Source organism: Manacus candei, unplaced genomic scaffold (assembly GCF_025592945.1).
Source record: "Manacus candei isolate 608988 ecotype Guabito, Panama unplaced genomic scaffold, ASM2559294v1 h1tg000046l, whole genome shotgun sequence".
Taxonomy (NCBI): Eukaryota; Metazoa; Chordata; class Aves; order Passeriformes; family Pipridae; genus Manacus; species Manacus candei.
The window spans coordinates 14403336-14424787 of record NW_026138094.1 but is presented as its reverse complement, the minus strand read 5'-3'; the positions used below and the strand labels follow the sequence as shown (position 1 = coordinate 14424787).

At 46.9% G+C, this 21452-nt stretch overlaps 2 protein-coding genes across 3 annotated transcripts; one reads left to right on the top strand and one right to left on the bottom strand.

Annotated features, from left to right (window-relative positions):
- Nucleotides 1–27: 27 nt before the first annotated feature.
- Nucleotides 28–10308, top strand: INTS14 (integrator complex subunit 14). Of its 2 annotated transcripts, none has more exons than XM_051797259.1 (12): nt 28–72; nt 512–781; nt 2084–2191; nt 3958–4113; nt 5123–5241; nt 5669–5811; nt 6728–6820; nt 7324–7468; nt 7722–7855; nt 7965–8083; nt 8465–8530; nt 9436–10308. In XM_051797259.1, exons 2-12 carry the CDS (start codon nt 560–562, stop codon nt 9685–9687), a joined length of 1557 nt encoding a protein of 518 aa, XP_051653219.1. In that variant the 5' UTR covers nt 28–72; nt 512–559; the 3' UTR covers nt 9688–10308. The 2 variants fall into 2 exon arrangements, with proteins under 2 accessions (XP_051653219.1, XP_051653220.1); XM_051797260.1 differs by lacking the exon at nt 28–72 and adding an exon at nt 82–347.
- A 113-nt stretch (nt 10309–10421) lies between these two features.
- Nucleotides 10422–21451, bottom strand: HACD3 (3-hydroxyacyl-CoA dehydratase 3). Its single transcript, XM_051797262.1, has 11 exons — nt 21333–21451; nt 20508–20550; nt 19296–19369; nt 17441–17605; nt 16545–16596; nt 16089–16199; nt 15335–15462; nt 14716–14828; nt 14040–14146; nt 13314–13445; nt 10422–12399 (listed from the first exon to the last, which is right to left on the bottom strand). Exons 1-11 carry the CDS (start codon nt 21417–21419, stop codon nt 12323–12325), a joined length of 1089 nt encoding a protein of 362 aa, XP_051653222.1. The 5' UTR covers nt 21420–21451; the 3' UTR covers nt 10422–12322.
- Nucleotide 21452: the final 1 nt, after the last annotated feature.

Here is a 21452-nt window from a genome sequence, read left to right as displayed (position 1 = left end):
CTTCCCGCCCGCGCCGCGCGTTCCGGGGGGACGCTTTCCGTGTCGGACCCATGGCGGCGCGGCGGGCCCAGGGTGAGCAACACCAATTCCCTTCCCCCGCGCGCCTCCCTCCGCTCCCCCCGAACATCCCGGGAGTCTCCGGGAGCGGCCCCGCGGAGCGGGAAAGGGTGGTGGGGAGCGCTGGCTGCCGGCTGGGCGGCTCCCGGAGCGCCAGGGCTGCTCCCCTTAGCGCGGCTCAGCTCCCGCCGTGTCCGGGCCTTCCTTTACCCCCGGCGGGATGAGCTGTGTGTGACCCACTGAATCTGAGCCAAATCCCACGTTTTGGGCGAAGTGTTTCGGGGTCAAGGGTAATTGTCGCTTCTCCCCGGGGTCAGTGTGAGGGCGAGCTGCCTCCTGCGTGTGACTCCTGGGGTTAAGAGTTGAGTGGTCTCCGTGGGCCCCTCCCAGCTCGGCACCTTCAGTGATCTCTCCGTAACTTTGATAAGGATTTGTGCCTTTTCCTCCCTTGCAGGCGGGTGATCGCAGTTCTCCGTGAGGGCAGCGGGAGGAGCAGCTCGCCATGCCCACGGTGGTGGTGATGGACGTGTCCCTGTCCATGACCCGGCCCGTGGCCGTGGAGGGCTCCGAGGAGTATCAGCGCAAGCACCTGGCGGCCCACGGGCTCACCATGCTCTTCGAGCACATGGCCACCAACTACAAGCTGGAGTTCACGGCCCTCGTGGTGTTCTCATCGCTCTGGGAGCTGATGGTGCCCTTTACGAGGGACTACAACACGCTGCAGGTAGGGAGGGTGCAACACAACAGCGGGAAACCCTCAGCATTTTAAACCAAAATCAGCCAATTTCACCAGCAATCGGGAGAGAAATTGTGTGTTGTGGTGTCATCCTGTGCACGACATCTGGAATGGAGTGTTTTGTCGTTATTTAAGTGTAGGGGAAATCAGCGGGTTTGAAACATTTTGCTGTTTTGTGGGTGAGCCCAGGAGTGTGGCCAGTTAACTTAAAAGTGGGGATGGAGTTAAACATGGGAAAGAGCTGCCTCAAAGCTCTAAAACTGGTTGTCTGATGTTCCTGTGGTTTTGCTCATGATAAATGGCGCAGGATGATGTCCTGGTGACAGGACCATTGAGAAGGTCAGGTGATTTGGCAGAGAGAAGGTGCTTTTGGGGGTGTGTAGCAGTTGAAGCGGGGCAGGGATGAGAATAAGTGATTTTAGGCCTCACAGATGTGATGGGAAGTTGGGAGGAGGAAGTGAAAGGGAGGAAATCCAAGAGGGAAGTTTCCCATGAGTGCAGTAAGACACTAAAAGCCTCCGAATGCAGTAAAAATTGTACATATATATCTTGTTATCATACCTAATATCAGGAGGAAATGACACATTGCTGTCACAGGGCACCATGGTTTAGGATTGTCCATTGTGGGACAAACAGATTTTCAAAGAAGTTCTCTGTTCTGTTTGCAGATTTAGAGCAGTGTTAAGAGTACCAGGGCATCCTCTCTGACTTGTTTTCACCTCCCTAAGGTGTTCATTTGAGGAATTCTGAAAGCCAAGAACCCAGCCAGGCTCCTTTAGCAGGTTCATCTCACAGCTGCACCCTGTGTTAAGTGTGAGGCTTTCACTTCAAGGAGAAAAGCTGGTTTATGGATGCAGATGGAAGGTTTAGGGTTTGTTACTCTCTCTGCCAAAGAGTTTTTGTGAGACAAACTCCTCATGAGAGTTCTCTCCTTTCTGAACCTCTGAGAGGCTGTAGCTGCTCTGACACCTGCGAGGATTTTCTCAGCTAAATGTTTCTTGTTAGACTTTGCTTCAGATTTTGACTTTTCTGTTTCTTTGAGACATACAAAGGATTTTTTTTCTCTTGAGGAGCTCTGTTTATAATATTATAATTCTTTCAGAGTCAGCTGTCATTGTCTCATGGTTTCATTCATCATTTCTTTACACCTTTCTTTCCCTTTGTGTAACAGTGCAGTTGTGTGACCATGCAGAGCAAACATCCTGACTCACCAAGAGCCAGGAGTGACTGGTATGTGTCTCCTGGGAGGAATATTCCCCCCAGGAATGACAGTGCTGTTTGTCTTTGCAGGAAGCCCTGAGTAACATGGATGATTATGACAAAACCTGCCTGGAGTCAGCACTGCTGGGGGTTTGCAACATTGTCCAGCAGGAATGGGGGGCAGCAATTCCATGCCAGGTACACCTGATTTCACTGTTCGTAGCATCCAGTGCATCCTGAGTTTTCCCTGGCAGGGGGATTGGAACTGGATGATCTTCAAGGTCCCTTCCAACCCAAACCATTCCATGATTCTGTGATTCTATCCCTGTGAGTTGCATTAGAAATGTAAATGTAATTTGAAAACTCTGAATGCTCTCAGACATGCCTGTGCTACAGACCCACAAAGAATTAGTGTTTTGGATGGATCTGGAATGGGAACAGAAGGTGATGTTTATTTAAATATTCAGCAGTAAAACCTAGGCTGTTTCCTGTCCAGTGTGTTGTTGTTGTGCAGTGGATTATAAAATATGGCCCAGGAGCACCATTGTGCAGGTTTGGCATTTGGTCTGGGTGCACTCTGCTGGCCCAGGAGCCTCACTCGGGGTGGAAAGGGTGCAGTCACACATTCAAGAACCTTCCTTCCCCAATACCTGATGCTTTCCAGGGCTTGTAGCAGTTCCAGGTCTCAACCACCAGTGTGGGACTGTGCTGAGTGTGTTTTGATCTGACTTCTTTCCCAGATGAGTCATTTGACTTGCAGCTGCTCACACACTCCAGCCAGCCCTCAGAGCTCTCAGCCTTCCAGATTTGCTGCCTCTTATGGCAAAGTTTGCTTTTAACCCTCAGTTTTCTGAGACACTTGATGTAAGTTCAGTAATTTAGCAGCTCAGTGAGCTGGAAAGATGCCTCAAGCAACATTCCTTAAGGAGAAAAAGGATAGAGGTTTATGGGTTGGGTAGTGCTTCACAATCCAACGCTGATAAAAGGCCCCTGGGAACAGCAGACATTCAGAGCAAAGAACCAGAAAGGTGTAAAAACCAAACAGAGATTAAACCTCAACAATTTGGTCTCTCATTTGTGTCAGGGCTCATTTTCCTGGCACTTCAGGTGGTGGTGGGGTGATGAAAGGCAGTGGGGAATGTGCTGTCAGGGGTCTTGGACTGGAGGAAAACATCACTGGTGAGCAACAGTTCAGATGGGAGCTGAGGAGACTGGAGAGAGAGAGAGAGAGACTGAGGATGGGGAGAGGATACAAATCTGGATGTAGCAAATACACATTGAGTTTGGATTGAATTTGATTTTCCTTACCTCCCAGCCAAAAATCATGCCTGCTGTTGCTGTGCAGTGCTGAAGGAGCAGCTCTTTCACTGCTCAGTGTCTCAGCTGAGTGTAAATGATCCCATTATTCAGTGTAACCTCTTAGTGCAGGTTCCCACAAGGATTGAATGTGATGTGCAACTCAATAGAAAAATGTGTATTTTTGCTCTAATAGTTCTGAGCAAACTGCAGCTGTGTTTGCAAAGAGTGAAGATAATTAATACTACTTTTTTATGGTTTCTGTGGCTTGGAGTGGAAGTCGAGTTGCCCTCCAGATTCTGCAGGAGAACTGGGCTTTATCTTCCACCTGGAAATAAGCCTGGAATCCTTGAGTCCCTCAGCATCAGGCTGCTTTTTTGGCACTATAGTCACTGTGCTTCTGATGTACACTTAGAAATTAAATTTATGGAATTTAAATTCCGGTGCAGTTGCCTAATGACAAGGAAATGCATATTTGCCATGCACAGTTTGAATCAGGATGGTTCAATCTTCTGTTTTCTGGGAATTTTACGCGCGGTCCTTCCCTCAGCCCGGCGGAGGGAATCCCGGTGGGAGCGGGGTTTTTCCGAGCTGCAGGAAGGCTGCTGCGATGTTTCGGTGTTGGTTGCGCCCTGCAGACAGGAGTTCTCCCCGTGCTGTCCCCCCAGGTTGTCCTTGTCACCGACGGCTGCCTGGGCATCGGCCGCGGCTCCCTGCGCCACTCCCTGGCCACGCACAACCAGCGCAGCGACAGCAACCGCTTCCCGCTGCCCTTCCCCTTCCCGTCCAAGCTCTACGTCATGTGCATGGCCAACCTGGAAGAGGTGATGTCCTTAACACCTTCCTTCTGCTCTGTTGTGGGGGATAACTGCTGGGTTTTTTCTGAATTAACAACCAGGGCGGCACAAAACGTCCTTCGATGTTCTTGTGCTTGAGGTGTGCTTGACATTCCAGTGTTAGTTATTGGCTGAAGTGTGACTGCTAAGAAGTTTATTATTGCACTGTTATTATCTACTACTGCTGCATTATTGTAGTAATCTTTATAAATCATGCCAGTTTCCCCCTGGGGAATATTAGGCAATTTTAATTTATCTGCTTATGTTGTTACCATTACTGCATTAATTACACTGAATGCTTTTGTGGGGTTTTCTTAACCTACAGTTAAATTCTTGACTAAATGAATTCTGTTGTAAAGATGCTCAACTCTTAAAGTATAATAGCTTTATGTGGAAATGTGAGAGCAAAAGTGAAGTCTCCAAGCCACTGTCCAAACCAGCTTCCCTTAGTTTCGAAGAAAAAGTGTTGGTTTTCTTTCCCTTACTTTTCTCCTGCAAATCTGAATACCAGCTTTAAAAATCTCCACAGGAGTTAGAATTCTGCTGAATAAACAATGTTTAAAAAGAAACCTATTTGACTAAGGTTCCTTAGAAAAGGTTTTATTAATAGCATTGCTTTTGACCTGACACCAATATTCCTGTGTCCATACAGAAGGATTTTCTGCTTAGGCATCAAATAGATATCTCAACTTCAAGGTCTCTTGTCAAGGATGATCCTTCTGATTAAATTGATGGATTGAAGTGTTGTTTACACATCAGGATAACTGGGAAAATGTTTAAAATAATTTTTCTATTTCTGATAAGTAATAAGAGAACATTACCTGGGAGACCAAGAATGTTGCTTTATTTTGAAAGAAGTGAGATAACAAAAAATCAGGAGAACATCCAATCAGATGCTTTTTGCTGTGGTGTGTATATTTTCTTAAAACATACTGGTTAATAAAAAAGAGAGGAAGAAGAACACTCAACAAAAATATTTCCCTTTGTTTTTTTACAGCTTCAAAGCACAGATTCCTTGGACTGCCTGGAAAGGCTCATTGATTTAAACAATGGGGAAGGGCAGATTTTCACCATTGATGGCCCCCTGTGCCTGAAGAATGTGCAGTCAATGTTTGGGTTAGTAGATAATAGGCCTTTGGGAAGGTTTCCAGTTAGTATCTCTAAAGGAAAACAAATACAATAAGAAATCTGGTGATATGAGATGTTCTAATTAAACTTCTTTTTCCTTTTATTTTATGATCTTGTTACCTGTATTTTCATCTTGACCTTCGCTGGTTAAGGTCAATATTTATTTTAATTATTGTGTAACCAAACCATAGCAGTTGTTTAAGCTTGGCAGACAGAACACAGTAATTTCCACAGCTATTGTTCATTTGCCATCAGTGTGATAAATGTGCTGCTCTGTTCCATAATTTAGCAACACTAGAACTATTAAATTAACTGTAGCTTAAAAAAAGTTTTGAGACCTAAGTTAGTGTGCTTTAGACAAATAATTTCCATTTGGTATGTTTTATGTTTTCCTTAATAAGTGTTTGTGTTCTAGAAAGCTGATAGACCTGGCTTATACACCATTCCATGCTGTTCTCAAGTGTGGCCACTTAGCATCTGATGTGCAAGTATTTCCCAGACCTGAGCCTTTCATTATAGATGAGGAGATAGACCCCATTCCTAAAGCAATTAATACAGGTAACAAACCTTTGATTGCTTTTTGACTTAAACCCATTTGATTTCTGCCTTTTCACTGCCAGCTGTGTAGTTACTGTTTCATTCACCATCTCAATCCATCTCTGCAATTATCACTCACTGACTGTGTAATGTTTGGGGATGTGGGGACAAGAACATCCTCCTCTTTCATCCATGAGTGCCTGGTGAAAGGGCTAGAGTGGGGCAGAGGCACTTGCAGAGCTCAGGGTGCCAGTTTTTAGAGGCAGAGACTGGAACACAGCCACAGGCTGCTTTCCATGAACACCCTCATAAACTTCATGGGAGACAGGAGAGATGTGTGGAAGAAGGGGCTGCATTTTGTATTAGAGTTGCCTTTACCAGAAAGAATCTGCAGGATCAGGTGAGGCAAAGCAGCATCTTTCTGGAGGTTTCTTTGAGGAATCCATTAGAAGTGGAATCAGGAGGAAGTGGTGAGGCAGCACAAGTTGAGATTTATGAGATTTAGGTTCTCTGTCATCCTGGCACTTCTTGCCAATAGTAAATTATTTTAAAAAACAACTGTACCAAGAAAAACCTTTCTCAGCCCTCCCACGAGTGCACACTGCTCCCATGAGCAGCAGGTATTTCTTTCCTCTCCTTTGGCATTTCTAAAACAGGAGTGGGTTGTTACAGTGTAAAAGTCAGTGTCCACAATCCTGTATTTGTCAAGTAGCACAGCTCGTGGGCAGCTGTGTGTGATGGAAGTTATGTTATGTTTTTATCTTAAAAAGTCATGGTATTGTGAATGGTTATTAACATTCAGAGACCCCAGCTGAGGTTTGGGTTCTCTGTGCTGCCTCATTGCTTCAGAAAACAGTGGTGTAAGAAGTGGTATTAAATTGACTCCATCCATTTCAGCTGTTTCCACATCTGACTTAAACCTGTTGTCTCCCCACAGATCTAGAAATTGTTGGGTTTGTAGACATAGCTGACATTTCCAGCCCTCCTGTCTTGTCCAGACACTTGGTACTGCCCATTGCACTTAACAGAGGTGAGCAGGTTTGGTTTTTTTCAGCAAAAAACTACCTCAGGCTTCCCTTGTAATGTCTGTGGTGGTTTAGACTAAAAGCACAGATTTTGTGCTTTATCAAAATGCCAGATGTCAAGTTTGTGTGCTGATGTTAAAATTAAAACCTTGAACACAGGGTTTCTTATTTTGAATACTGTGTTCTTTGGGAAGTTCATAGAGGGACCAGGGTCCTTAAAGCATCATTGTTTGTAGAACATGCTAAACTTAAAGCTAAAAATAATAATGAGCCATGAAATATGTGGTGCAAGATGAATATTTAACGCCTGTGAGTACAATGCAGTGGAATATTTATGTATCATTATTGTACTACTTTGCCCAAACAGTTCATTTAGCAGCTGTTTGTTCTACAAAAGTATTAATTAACTCTTGCATGCAGACAGTAAAGGGTGGTGTCATGGGAAGAGAACTGGTGTGTTTGAATTTATTCTTATGTTTTCTCTTTGTTTGTCTTTATTCTTCCCCAGAAGGGGATGAGGTGGGACCTGGGATCACAGATGACACCGAAGATGAGAATTCAGCAAATCAGATTGCTGGGAAAATCCCCAACTTCTGTGTTTTATTACATGGCAGCCTCAAAGTGGAAGGCATGGTGGCTGTCGTCCAGTTGGGGTATGGAGCTGGATGTCTGCCTGAAAAATCTCTTCCTTTGCTCATTTGTGCTTTATTTATAAATTATGTTATTTATATCTGTGTTCTGTGCAGAACTCTGCACTGCCAGACAAAGCTGTGGATTTCTAATCACAGAGATGTTTCTGCCAGTACAAATTGCAAAACATTGAGCCCCCACACAGTGGGAGGGAGGCAAAGTCTAGGCACAGGGGTGGAAGATTTTCAGCCTTTGGGGCTTTGCTCTTTTCCATAGGCCAGAGTGGTATGGAATGCTTTATTCACAAGCTGATAGCAAGAAGAAATCAAACCTCATGATGTCACTCTTTGAGCCTGGTCCTGAGCCCCTGCCATGGCTGGGGAAGATGGCACAGCTCGGCCCCATTTCAGGTACTGCTTGCACTCCTTTGAGTAACTCTGACACAGTCAGTGTGCTGTGCATGATTTTGCCAAATCTTAGTAGCTAAGCCTGTTTGTTTTCTTTTTTTTTTCCTCTCAGATGCAAAAGAAAATCCTTATGGGGAGGATGACAACAAGAGCCCTTTCCCCTTGCAGCCCAAGAACAAGCGCAGCTACGCCCAGAATGTCACAGTCTGGATTAAACCAAGTGGCCTCCAGGTAAAATGATGAGGTTTTGGTGCTTCACTTTGAGCAGCAGTGGCCATCTTAGCAGGAAAGTGGGGTCTGTGTGTGTCCTGTCTGTTTAAGGTAATTGCTTTATTGCTTTTCTTTCATTTTTATGAACACTGCCTCTTCACAGTGTCCTGATTAAAATGCAATCAGAAACCATAGCTTGTTTCATGAAAGCTCTGTCTCCAGTGTAGCATCTGGCTTGGTTTATTGGATTTAGTATAATTACCATTTCTGCTTCAGCCTTTGTGAGCTGCAATGTGTCAATGGCCAGGATAATTTATCAATAAAGAGTTGAGGTTTTTTTCCTGTAGCTTTCCCCAGCAGTTGCCAAGATTTTTGTACTTTTTTTCCCCCTCTTTTCTGCAGACAGATGTACAGAAGATCTTGAGAAATGCAAGGAAACTCCCTGAAAAAACTCAGACCTTCTATAAAGTGAGTAACATTGCAGGCTGGCCCAGGTTTGACCCATGCATTTAACAGAAGAAGCACAGTGTCTGTGACTGTGGGATGTTCTGTGCAGGCTTGTAGGGCTGTAAGAACACAGATGCTCTGCAAAGGAGACATCCTGAGTCATTTTATAGGGTCTGGTTTCCATGCCACCATGTTCTCTGTCAGGGTGGCACAGACATGTCATGTTTACAGGTGTCCCTTGTGCCCCCTGCTCCTTCCACGGTGAACTTCTTTACAGATTTCATGCTCTTGTCCAGGCAGAAATAAGCTGGAGGATCAGACAGAAATAGGAACACAGGTGTCATTCTGAGTCTGAAAATGTCTCTCATATTTTGTCTGCAACTGAAGCAGAGAGAGACAAAATTCCAGGCACATTTGGCCACATCACAGTAATCCATAACTGGACTGTAGCTGGAAGTTATTGTCCCTCTTGCAAGCTTAGTGCTGAAGCAGTTTAGTATTGTAGCCCTCAGAGACTTGAGGAATGAACACCCTTCGAAGTGCACATAAGCACTGTCAGTTTACAGTGAAGAAAAATCAATATATCCACATTTTATGTGGACACTGGTTCAAGGCAGCAGTTGGTCAGTCAGTGAAGCCTCAGCTGGAGCCCTGCTGAGACAGACAAAGTAACTGAATGCACAGAGGAGAGAAGGGGGGATTTTTAGGAAAGGATCAAGGGAAATCCAAGGGAAATCCAACTGTTTAGTCGTGCCACTGTGATCATCCTCAGCCCTTTTTTTTGAAGCATTTCTTACCTCGCGAGCAGCTGGGCAGTTTCCAGCAGCCGAGCTGTGAGTAACCATCACCTTTAAAGAAAAAGAAGGAAAACCACGTTTCACATGAAGGCTCGGAGCGGCGTTAAAAGGGAGTCTCTGTGCTTGCAGGAGCTGAACCGTTTGCGGAAGGCAGCGCTGGCCTTCGGGTTCCTGGAGCTGCTGAAGGGCGTGGCGGACATGCTGGAGAGGGAGTGCACCCTCCTCCCCGACACCGCCCACCCCGACGCCGCCTTCCAGCTCACCCACGCGGCACAGCAGCTCAAGGTGGCGAGCACCGGAGCCTCGGAATACGCCGCCTACGACCACAACATTGCCCCTCTGCAGACAGACTTTTCCAGCAGCAGCACTGAGAGGATGTGAAGCCTCCATTTCGGGAGCTTCTCCAGGCTGAGGCTCGAGTGGTTCTGATTTTCTTGTCCTGTTTACTTTTTAGGGCTGTTTAATTACTGTTTGGAGACCTTCCTGTCCAAAGGGGGATTTTGCATCAGCGCTCTCTAAACAAACGTAGCGAGTTCGTGGTGGCTTTAGTCAGACCTGGAAACTGGGGAAAGTGTCCCAAGGCCAGTTATGGTGTTGGATGATGGGTGGAAGTTATTCAGTAAAAAAATGCCGTTTGGGGCAGCTCGTGGCTTTTGGCCTCTCCAAAATGCAGTTACTACGTAACTGAACTCGCTGGTAAGAGTATCCTAAAAGGCAGCTACTCCACTTTATAATAAACTTCATCAGTCCAAAGAAAATGTGTGGGAAGCAAGATCAGAGTTGGAGCTGATTTCGGGGTGTTGGCCCTGGTTTTATACCCAGCCTGACAGCCAGCCTGTACTGCCAGAGCGAGTGTTATCACTGGCACTGCAGTGCTTATGTCTGTGAAAGTAACTTAATCTTGGGGGACATTTTTTTTATTTGCATAATATTAATAAAGAGCAATTCTTCAGGAAAATTTAAGTTGGATTTTTTTCCGTTTTCAGAGCAACCAGGCTGTGTGGCCTAAAACAGTGACCTGGCGAAGGCTCAGCTTGCAGCTCTTTATCACATGTCAGATACCAAATTATACAACTCCTCGTGTGCAGGGAAAGAACAACTGAAGGAAAGCAAAATTTGGTTGTAAATCTTTATTAATAGAAACACATTCTTGCTGAAGGACTAAAGTTCAGTAGTGTAAGATCCATGACAGCCTGCACTAGGTACCACAGTTTCACTGATGGATACATAAGGATTTCATAACAGAAGTTTAAATGCCCAGAGGAGAAAATGGAAGTATGAAAGTGATCCTTGCTGTTCTGTTGCTCAGCTAGTTCAATCCTTGGACATACTTCAAACATAGGTACAGTGTGTGCTAAGTGAAAGATTGTGTAAGTAGTGCTCAGCTCTCCTGAGTAAAGTCAGCTGTGCTCTCCTATGAGTGGGAGTCTGGAGTATCCCCAAAGAGAACTTGGATTACACCTCTTTTGAGAGAACACAATTTGTGAAGTGCAGCGTGGAGCTTGAACAGGTTCCTTGTTAAAGTCTCCTTATAACAGTTTCCTTTCCTTTACAGTAACAATCACTGGGTCCATATCACAAACATTACGCTGTTTGTTACTTTTTGTATAGAAAATAATTTTTCTGGAGGATTCCTATGGTTTTACAGTAGAAAAAGACAACCAGTAACATAGCACTAAGCTAATGTGGACTGCTGGCATTGCTATGCAGTGCCCTGGGGCAGTGGCAGTTGGGAAACAATCTGTTCATAACCACAGTACAGTTTAGAGTAAACTTTCTGTACACCTCTGAACTGGATTAAGGAGGCCAGAGGGATCTGGGATCAGCTATGGGAGGCTCGGGGTGAGGGGCATCCTGAAATAAAGTCAACTGAAACAAAGGCTTCCAGGTGAGACAGTGATGAACTGCAGTGTGGGGGGAGCTTCTCTTTTGTTGTGTTCTTGCTGTTGTTTAACAAGCACAGAAAAAAGGGTCCTTCAGACCCCATGTGGGATCTCCCTTACTGAGGTTTGATCTGTGCTATCTCTATAAATAATAGAGTTTATTTGACCCACTGCTCCATCCCACCAGGGGCCAGTCAAATCAGACACACCAACCTCTCTGCTGCAGCCCCAAATGGAAGTAGAAAAACAATTTTGCTGCCTTGCTCAAGGCCATAAATACAGGAGCCACAGCAGTGCCAGGATCCACCAGTGGAGCCCCATCTCCCATGACAGTTCCACGTTCTCCCTTTGGGTGGGATGGAGTTCTTTGGGGTTCCCATGCCAGGAGAAAGCTGGTACCTATGTTTCCTTATTTTGCTCTGTTTCAGTGCTTGCTTTGCCAACCAGGAAAGCATTTCTGCCTCAGAGGGGCAGCTTCCTTTTCCTCAGGACTGGATAGGATGTGTAGCTACAGGAATACAGGTCCACACAGCACTCTATTCTGTTAAGGCTGAACTAGAAACAGGCTAAGTGATAGCACTGAAATCAGCATTAGCTACTTCCAGTTTTAATCCTGCAGAAGAAAAGGGGGGTATGTGCTGAGCAAGTTTACCCCAGTGGTTGATAAACACCCAGACACTGTTCACAGTGGTCTCAGACTGTGCTCCTCCTGCCATCAAGATGCATCCCAGGAACAGCACAGGCCAGCTGAGGGCATATCCCAGCCTCAGAAGCCCTATCTGCATGCAATATTGAAAGAGCAAATCTCCAATTAAAAGATAAACACTATTTCTATTTAGTGCTGCTCCACTGATTATAAGCATTTCATATGCAGATAATAGGATTTCTTTCTAATATGCTGGTTGACAGGATACAAGTTTGTTTAACTGCTCAATGGTAAATGCCATGCACAGGTGATGGAAAGGGAACAAAATCCAGGATATGGAAATGTTACCTGAATTCACTATGAAATCATGAAATCTAGCGTGGTCGTTTCATTTTTACAAAATTCTTTACATTACAGAGGGTAAAACCATAAGAATTGAAGGCTTATCTTGTCATCAAGTGAGACAAGAAAGCATTGCAGTCCTCCCTCACTTCATCTTCCTCTTCTTTGGTCCAAGGTGCTGTTTCCTTTGCTTGTAGAGGTGACGGAAGTTTACAAATATCCCTGGAAAAGAACCGAGCATTTAGGTAGGACATCGTTTTAATGCTACCAGATTAAAAAAAAAACAATAACAGAAACCAACCAACCAAACCACCACAGAAAGAAATAAATTATTTAAGGGTGTGTGTAGCACTGAAAGCTAATGCAAGTGTTGTTTTGCTGGGTGAGGCAGGAGTTGCTGCACAGGCTGTTTGGTTTGGCTGCTCAGAAGGTTGGTTTGTCACCTTGTGACACCCACTGTGCAGAGCTGTGGAGGATGAAACAGGTATTTTGGAGTGAAACTCGATTAAAGGTTGGCTTTAAGCAATGTCTTAAGGGGAGAAAACTAGTGAAAGCTGAGTTTAAAATTCCAGGTTAGCCTCTAGAGAGCTGTGGATACCCAGAGTGCTGGGTGTGCCTACAACAAAGTTAAATTGTGTTTAAAAGTGTAACACCAGAAACCAAGTATATAACAAACACCTTTCTTCTTTAAGTGCACTATTTAAAGAACCTTTTGTATTGTTTCCTGGAAAAACATGACTTCATGTTACAGTTGTTATTACACTGCAATGTTTAACTGAATTGCTTTAATTTGAAATTATGTTTAGATTTCCACTAAATCATTGCAAAGCTCAAATACCACATGAAAGGTGAAACTAAGTACTCTAAGGTTATAAATACATGTAAAAATTATTCTTTTAACCCAAGTTAATGCTGATAATTTGTTGCCAAGGTGTCCTTCATGAAGGGCTAATCAGTTCCCCTTCATCACTGACAAATTTACATGAACAGGCCACAAGGATAATGCTTAACCTCAAGCAGTTTTGTGTTGCCATGGTCCCCAAGATGCAGGAATTTAATTTTCTTTGAAAAATCTACTTATTCAGGGGGAACTGGCCTTTATATTTCCATAGTGAGAAACACAACTAAATACTTACCTAAAAACAGGGCTATAAGATATATTTGAAGCACAAATGGGAACTGGATTGTGACATTCAGTGGGTTTGGCAATCCCAGACTAAATTTCCCTGTTTCACTGAAGATTGGGATGGATTGGACGATGCAGACAGCTGAAAGCAAAGGTCACCATCATCATCAAACACAGATAAAACGTACAGTTACCCAGCCCACACCACCTATTTCAGGCTATTCCCTTCTTATTTGCTCTCTTTCATTAATTGCAGCAGTTTTGAGGCTGTTCAATGTGCAGTGTGGTGGGAAGCAGCTGAGGCAGTGCAGCAGTGAACCTGCCTGGTGAGACACTGCTCCCACACCCAGCTGCAGCCCCCAGGGCCTGTGCCAGCAGCATTTACCATCCACAGATACCCACAGCAACCAAACAGGCACAGTCCTTCCCCTGCTTAGTGTTGGGCAATGCCCAAACCTCCTCCTGCCTCCCAGACACGGGTCCTGACAGGTACAATTACAACACAACCATCAGCCCCTGCCTGTCCTCTGCAATGCCAAGGTAATGTGAAGATCTGTGAGCTTGAACAGAGGCACAGGCAATGATTCAGTATGAAAGACAAAACACTTCCTCAAAGCAAATCTATGTATCTGTTGTTCTATTTTATTATTTTTAAGTCCAGCAGCCAGGAAAAAAAAAAAAAGTTATTTGCCCCACCTTGAATTCCTTATTTGTTAAATGTCTTTTCTGGACATACCTTCTGACAAGCCCCCTAAGGGGTAGAGAGGGATCCAGACAGTGTAACGGAGCCAGGTCAGTGGTTTCCATTCAATTCCAATGCAGGAAAGCATGTAATAGGGATACCTACAGCCAGGGGGGGAACAGACAGACATGGTTTAGAATGAGGGAACAGACACTGTCTAAAATGGAAGCTGCTACTAGATTTAGTCTTTTGTATATACACTGTGTAGTGAATACCATTCCCAAATGGCACAAGAATATTCAAAGCATTGCTCCTATGGATGACATGGACACACAGCTATTTGGAAGCTTACAGAACTCATATTATTATTATTATTCTGAACACATGGATGAAGGCAACTGCCTGTCTGCCTAATAAACCTTTCAAAGTACTTCTTTTCCAAGAGAAACATCTCATTTAACAACAGAAATTCAAAGCAACTGAACCCTCAAGATAAAAAGCAACAGGGCAGTATTACTTTAGTCTCCAGCCTTATCCCAGCTTTTGGCAGATGGAACAACCCAGGAAGGTTGTGACAGTCCATGACTCAAGGAGCTTTTTTTTACCCTCTGGGGCCAAGGCATTAATGCCACCCTTCCAGAAAGTACAAAGATGAAAATCTTCTTTACAGAGTCCTTGGCAACAACCACATTGTTCTGTGCACACCTGCTGGGAGACAAATCCCACCGACCTGAACAGCTCAGTGATACTCCAGAAGTAAAATATGAAGAACACCACAGGTTTGCTCTGCATTTCCTCCAGGCTTCCAAGGATAACAAACAAAACAAAATTCCTTCCAAATATCTGTTTCAGAAAAACAAATTAAGGAACAGTCACACTCTATCAAGAGAAAGGGCAAGTCTTTGCTGTCAGAACCACCCAAGATGTCTACTCTTCACACATCTGAGCACACAACTGACTCTGCAGCTGAGCTGTGACCTGCTTCTCTTGAGTGGGCATCTTGCTCTGTATTTGGGCACAATCCAAGGGACCCAGCCTTAAATCATCCACCCTTGTTTTTATGCACAACCACCACAGCCAGGATAAAAAGGACACTGGCACCAAACCAAAATCACGTATTTTTTTTATCAGCTTCTTGCCTTTGCTGTCCTGCACTCTCTTAGCTGGGTGATGGAAGGAGACAGCCTGCCACAGCCAAGACTGGGAAGCATGGATTCCTGCCTCTGGAATAATAAATCCTCTAGCCCAGTGCCAGTGAAGTATCACTTATTTTAGTAAAGTCTCAAACTTGTGTAAAATAAGCATTTACTTTAAACGTAAGAGCAAGGAGAAGAATTTTAAAACATCACCTGCACAACAGAAGGTATCAGAGGGGATCTGACCAGTCCTATTAGTGAATTCATGATCTCCATTAATGCCAGGGTCTGACAGAAATACATCATATCAGAAATAGTGTGGAATGTGTCATAGAAGGAATCTGCAAGACACAGGAAGCCAACCATTTTAGAGAACAAATGAATTTCCATGCTCGGGAAGCTGGGGCAGCAGCACAGCTTGTGATAACAGGATTCTGGCTGCATTTGGAAACAAACATGATGCATAATTATGTAACTTCTTTACAGGCCTTATCTTGAACTCACAGCAGTTGGGCCAGAAACTCTGCTCAAGTGCTCCATTTCACACACAGAAGGATCATGAGCTATTTCAGTAATGACTCTACCAAAAAAGCAAGAGTGCTGTACCTCAACAGAATGGATTGTTCTTGCTTCAAAACCAAAATATTCTGCCCAGATCATTTTCAGAAACACCAGCATTGCAGTGAGAGAGACATTTTGCTCCAGCTGATTGCTTTAGGAGTGATCCTGGCAGAGCACAAATATCATCATAAAGTACACAGCTCTAATTTAGAAGAGGACACTGTTTTTTTACCCTTGACACTGTGATGGCCTTTGAGAGGCTTTTCTTGTGCTCTTTGGCAACGTGTTCATGGTTTTGTTCCTAAATATGTCTCTCTTAAAATTTTGCTATTTAGAAAGTCTTAAAAACAACACTAAAAACCAACCCAAAACCCCCCGTGTAAACAAAACAGTGCTTATTACTTGCCTTTTCCTAAGATGAACAGTCGTACTGTCATGTTCACAAAAATCCAAGAGAATCCCAGAAACTGCACAAGATTATACATGATCAAATATCCCTTCTTTAGGTGTTTGAAAGCTGAAATCAACAATAAACACATCAGCTGAGCAGAGCACAATGGTAACACTTGTGCAAACCAGGCTTTCTGAGAATAAAGCTTACAAGGAAAAGGGAAGCTGTTGATCACAGTAAAAGGGTTCTGCCTGCTTTTACCATCTGATAGAACTCAGTTACTGCTAATTAGATTTTTTACATTCCTCAGGAACTGCAGTCCATTTTGACTAAATTTCTAATAGCTCACAATACAAAGATCCCCTCCAAGACACGCCAAGCCACTCCAAACTGCTCCAAAGAGCTGAGGTTCTCATCTCAGTGACAAACTTTCTAAACCCCTTTACCCACTAAAAAGATACAGTTACTTACGGTCTTTTGGGACTCTGGATTCTATTTTCATTTTGTTAATCTTTTCTTCTTCCTTAAAATGAAGGATAAGGTTTTAAAGACTGTTACTGTACCTAGCAAGTAATTTGTTCACCATACTACTGCAGAGCTAGTGGGTTTAAAACTCAGCTAAGCAGCCAGTTGCTAGAAGGTATAAATTTTCACTGGCATAAAAGAGCACATTCATCATCCAGAAATTATGGTACTGTAAAAGCCAGAGGGTGTTAACCAGTTATCCTGTCTTCAGTGTGTTTTGTTCTGGTAATTAGATGCTTTTGCTGAAGAAGCCTCTGTTTTCTGTGTTAATTCTCAGTTATTAGTGTGCTGTTTCTTACATGACCCACCAGTGACCTGAAGGGAACTGAGAACATCCAGCCCAGCCTGCCCTTCCCACTGTTCCTGGCACTGCAGTGTCCCTCCCTGCTCCCAGCTCATGGCTGTGGAGAGGAACAGGGCAGTGTTTGTTGTAAAAGGGATTTGCAGGAATGTGGTCTGTTCCAGTCTCTCCCAAGTCAGTCCTGCACCTCCCTGCTGCACTGAGCTGCTCAACCTCAGCAGGTGGTAGGAATGCACCAGCAGGGCCTGTCCAGTGGCTCAGGAAAGCCTTAGAAATCCTGCTTCCCAGAACAAGCAATGCCTGGGACTGTTGCCTCTGGGCTCCACATGGCACAGGGATATGATCCTCCTATGGATCAGGACACCGGGCAAGGCAAGGAGCCAGCACACAGCGTCCAGTTCCAATTCCAACCAAAACGTGCCTATTGCTGAATTCCTGCTTACAGCTTGAACAGTTTCACCAATTCTACACAGGATCTATATGAAATGCTCCCCTTGCTTTGTGAGTGGCAGCACAGGCCACGGGTGCCCACAGGACTGACCTTCTCCTTCAGCTCCATTTCCGCGTCCGACTCGTCCAGCCAGCGGTCGAAGTCGGGGGCCAGGAACAGCGGCCGCTTCTCTTGCTTGGTGAGTCTCTCCCACCAGTTACTCTCTTTCTTCTGCACAGTGATGTTCAGCTGCCTCTGGGTCACCCTGCACACAGGCTGAGGGCAGACACAGGGGCTCACATCAGCAGAAGGACTAAGAAATGAGTTCTGAGACCGAGTTGACACCCCAGTTCTCCTGACCAAGGAGGTGGGGATGACACAAACTGCAGCACAAGCATCTCTCTGCCAGCCAAGGCATGGAAGCAAAGGGCAGCCCAGTAGAAAGTGGCAGCTGGGATGGTTGCAGGACTTGATGAGCAGTTTGGAAGCCTGCTCATAGCACAGCACCACTGCATCCCACCTGGAGACAACAGTGTGGTCATTGTCACCCCTCTGCACAGTGGCAGCCCAGGACCTCTCCAACCTTACAGCCCATGGCATTGTCCTCTTGGAGCCCACCCTTGCTGCCCCCATCACATCCCTCTGCACCTCAAGGCTGCTCTGGGTGGCACTGCCTGTCAGACCAGCTGAAAGTGCTGCAGCAGCACCAGGAGCTGTGTCCTTAACTGAGCACGTTGCCCCAGCACTGCCCTGTCAGGGCTGGCTGGATGCTCCTCAGACATCTGAAGGCTGCAGCTGTAATTTACAGCTGCTGTGCTTCGTCCTTGCCTGCCAGAGGCTCCACCTCACTGCTGGCCAGCCTGGCACCAGCCAGGGGAACTCATGGTACACATCAAATCTAAAGGAGAAAACCTTGGACTGTGATACTTCCCAGTCCCAACCATCTGTGGTTGCACAGAATTCAGTCTGTTCTCCTCCAGTCCCCCCACAGTGACTCATGGTGACTCACAGACTTTTGGAAGGAGGCACCTCTACAGAGACAAGGACTTGCCTTCCAGGCCTGGCTCCCAGCAGAGCCCACGTCTGCCAGCACAGGGGACAAGCACAGGCAGTGACAGGCACCTCTCCCACACTGGGGGCCAGGCAGGTGACAAAGTGGTGGCCAGACCCTGGAACCAGGAGCTGTTCACTGTCTGCCACCCACAGGTGGCAGGAGCCACACCACAAAGCTGCCTGCTGGCAGACCCTGGGAATTCACCCTCCGGCATCTCCTCCCTTGTTGGAGCAGCAGAGGTCAATGGTGGCTCTATCCCCAAGTCAGCCAGGAACAAGCAGCACAAATCCTGCCCTGGTAGCACAGCCCAGAGTTCTCCTTTTCCCTGACAGCTCTGGGAGGCAAGGACAGACCTTCCACCCACTTGTGAGTAGCTCAGAGGGGCGGCTCTTCCAGGCAAGCTCTCTCCTGTCAGGCTGCAACAGGGATTAGGGGAACATTTCTGCAACAGGAGCCACAATGTCTCACAACCTAAGAAACCTGCACAAGCCAGAAAACATGAGTTCTCATGACTTTCTGCCTTTTGTCAAAGCTGCAAAAGCCATAAAACATCACACTGACACTTTGCAGCAGTGTTCCCCTGCTCTCCAGTCAGGGTTGCATCAGACAACACATTGCTGGATTCTCCCATTATTTTGCTGCTTTAAATCTTTAAAAAAACTTAAAACTGCTGTTTAACAAGCCATACAAGCAAGGCCCTGTGTCTGTTAGAGCTGACCCATGGGAGCACCAGCTCCAGTGAGGTGATTTGCAGTAAGACAGGAATGTGGCTGAGCACTGGGATGGAAGAATGCCACATACAACTTGGAGTTTGCAACAGTTATGGAGTCACCAGGAAAACCTAAAAGGCATATTATGGACACAGCACACAGCCAGTTTCCTTTCAGGAGTTAGAAAAGTAAAAATACCTACTTTAGGCTCGACAGGCTCAAGGAACTCGATCTCAAATTCGTAGATGTTGTCCCCTTTGGCACCATGACCCTGAGCTAAAAGACAAGAATCAAGTCAGTGTGAAGGTCCCAGACAGTTCCACACACCCCACCTGCACAGGAGGCTTCACACACAGAAATATTCAGCAGTTATTTCACAGCACTTCCCCCACCTTGCAGGGAGATAAGAGGAAACCACAAGACAACGGGGAAGACACCAAGAGCCCAAAATGCGGCTTGGAGGGGCAGAGCAGGAGTCGGCAGCTAAAGCTGCTGTAAGTCTGCACCCCTGGAAAAGGGTCCCTGCTGCAGGGAGGCAGTGTCAGATTCCCAAAGGAGGGATTCAAAAGGCTAACTCAAATCCAGCTGAAATCTCCTGCCCTGGGGGATTCAGGCTCTGCACTGGTGAAAGAGCACCCAGGGAGAGGGGTGCCTGCTGGGCTTGTAGGATTGATGTGGGGAAGCCCTCCCAACAGCAGGAAATGAGGTAATTCCTCATTTCCCACACTGGTCTCGTCCCCAGAAGGGCTCCAAACCCCTGCACTGTGTTTAATTCCCACCCTTCCACGCTGTAAACTGATCCCAAAGTGAAGACGGTGCGGAACTCCCCCTATCAAATGGCCTGGCTGCAGCACACCAGGGAGGCAGCAGCTCCTGGATGAGGCATCTTAAAGAAATTCAGGAGAAATAAAAGAGAAAACCCAATAGAAGCAGTGACAGCAGGTCCACAGCACTACCCAAACATGCCAACCAGGACCAGCTCCACAGTACTGGAATGTGCAGCTGTCCAGCTGCCCAAAAAACATCTTTGAGGGCAAGATCTGCTTTACCTTCCAAATGGAGCCCTAGTTCCTGATGTGGAGGCTCGATAACAGTTGCACACAAGGTCTTTGTGAAAGGAAAAGCTGCTAGGAGTTCTCTCTGGGGTTTGGCTGACCAGGGACAGGAAGGATATATGGAAATTCCACTAAGATTTAAATATGGGGAGGTTGGGGTTTTCTTGTTAGATAAGATAGGGCTTGATGTAGTTCCCAGGGCTGGAACACAGAGGGCTGTGGGTGGGAGCCTGACAGATCCCAACATGCCTGTCAGGGAGGCTCCTGCCAGGATGGGGACCAGGCAGCTCATGGTGGGGACACCTGGGACAGCAGGGAGGGGGCAGGCTGAGACACCCCCCCCCCAGTGAAACCCCTACCTCTGAAGTGCAGGACATTGTCGGTGATGGTGATGTCCGGGTTCTGCAGAGGGAGGACGTGTGTTAGGTGGCAGCTCCCACGCCCACAGGGATCAGTGCACCCACCCACCCACCCATGGGGGTCCTGTCACCCCACGCCAGCACAGCCCTCCCCGGACCCTGAGCACAGACCCCACCACTGCTGCTGCCTGTGGGCAGGGACAGCCCCCGGGGAGGTCCCCAGGTGAGTCTGCCCGAGGGTCCCACAGGTGTGTGTCCCTAGGTGTCCCCAGGTGAGTCCCCCCAGGTGAGTCTCCCCCCTTTCAAGTGACTCCCCCCTGAGTGTCCCACACGTATCCCCCTCCCCACGGGTACCCAGGTGAGTCTCCCCCGCTCCTTGCAGGTGAGTCCCTCCAGGGTATCCCCAGGTGTCACTCCCCCTCAGATGCTCCCAGGTGTCCCCCTTCGGGAATCTCCCCATAGGGGTCCCCAGGTGAGTCTCTCCCCCCCCACCCCTTGCAGGTGAGTCTCTCCCGGGTGTCCCCCCTCCGCAGGTGCCTCCAGGTGTCCCTCTGTGGGTGTCCCCCCACGGGGGTGTCCCCCAGGTGTCCTCCCGCCGGCTGTCCCGCAGGTGTCACCCCCCGGGTGTCCCGCAGGTGTCCTTACCCAGCTGTCCCCCTCTGAGTGTCCCCTCACGGGGGTGTCCCCCAGGTGTCCTCCCTCCGGCTGTCCCTCAGGTGTGTCCCCCTGCGTCCTCCCTCTCCGCAGGGGAGTCCCTTACCCGCCCCCCCCTCCCCGCCAGGTGTCACCCCCCGGGTATCCCGCAGGGGTGTCCCCCCGCCGTACCCGCACGTCGCTGAGCTCCACCCTGAGGAAGATCTGGCGGTGCCGCTGTGCCCAGTGCACGTGCGGCCTCAGGCTGGGCCCCGCCATGGTCCCGCACCGCCGGGGGCGCTCCCCGCGCCT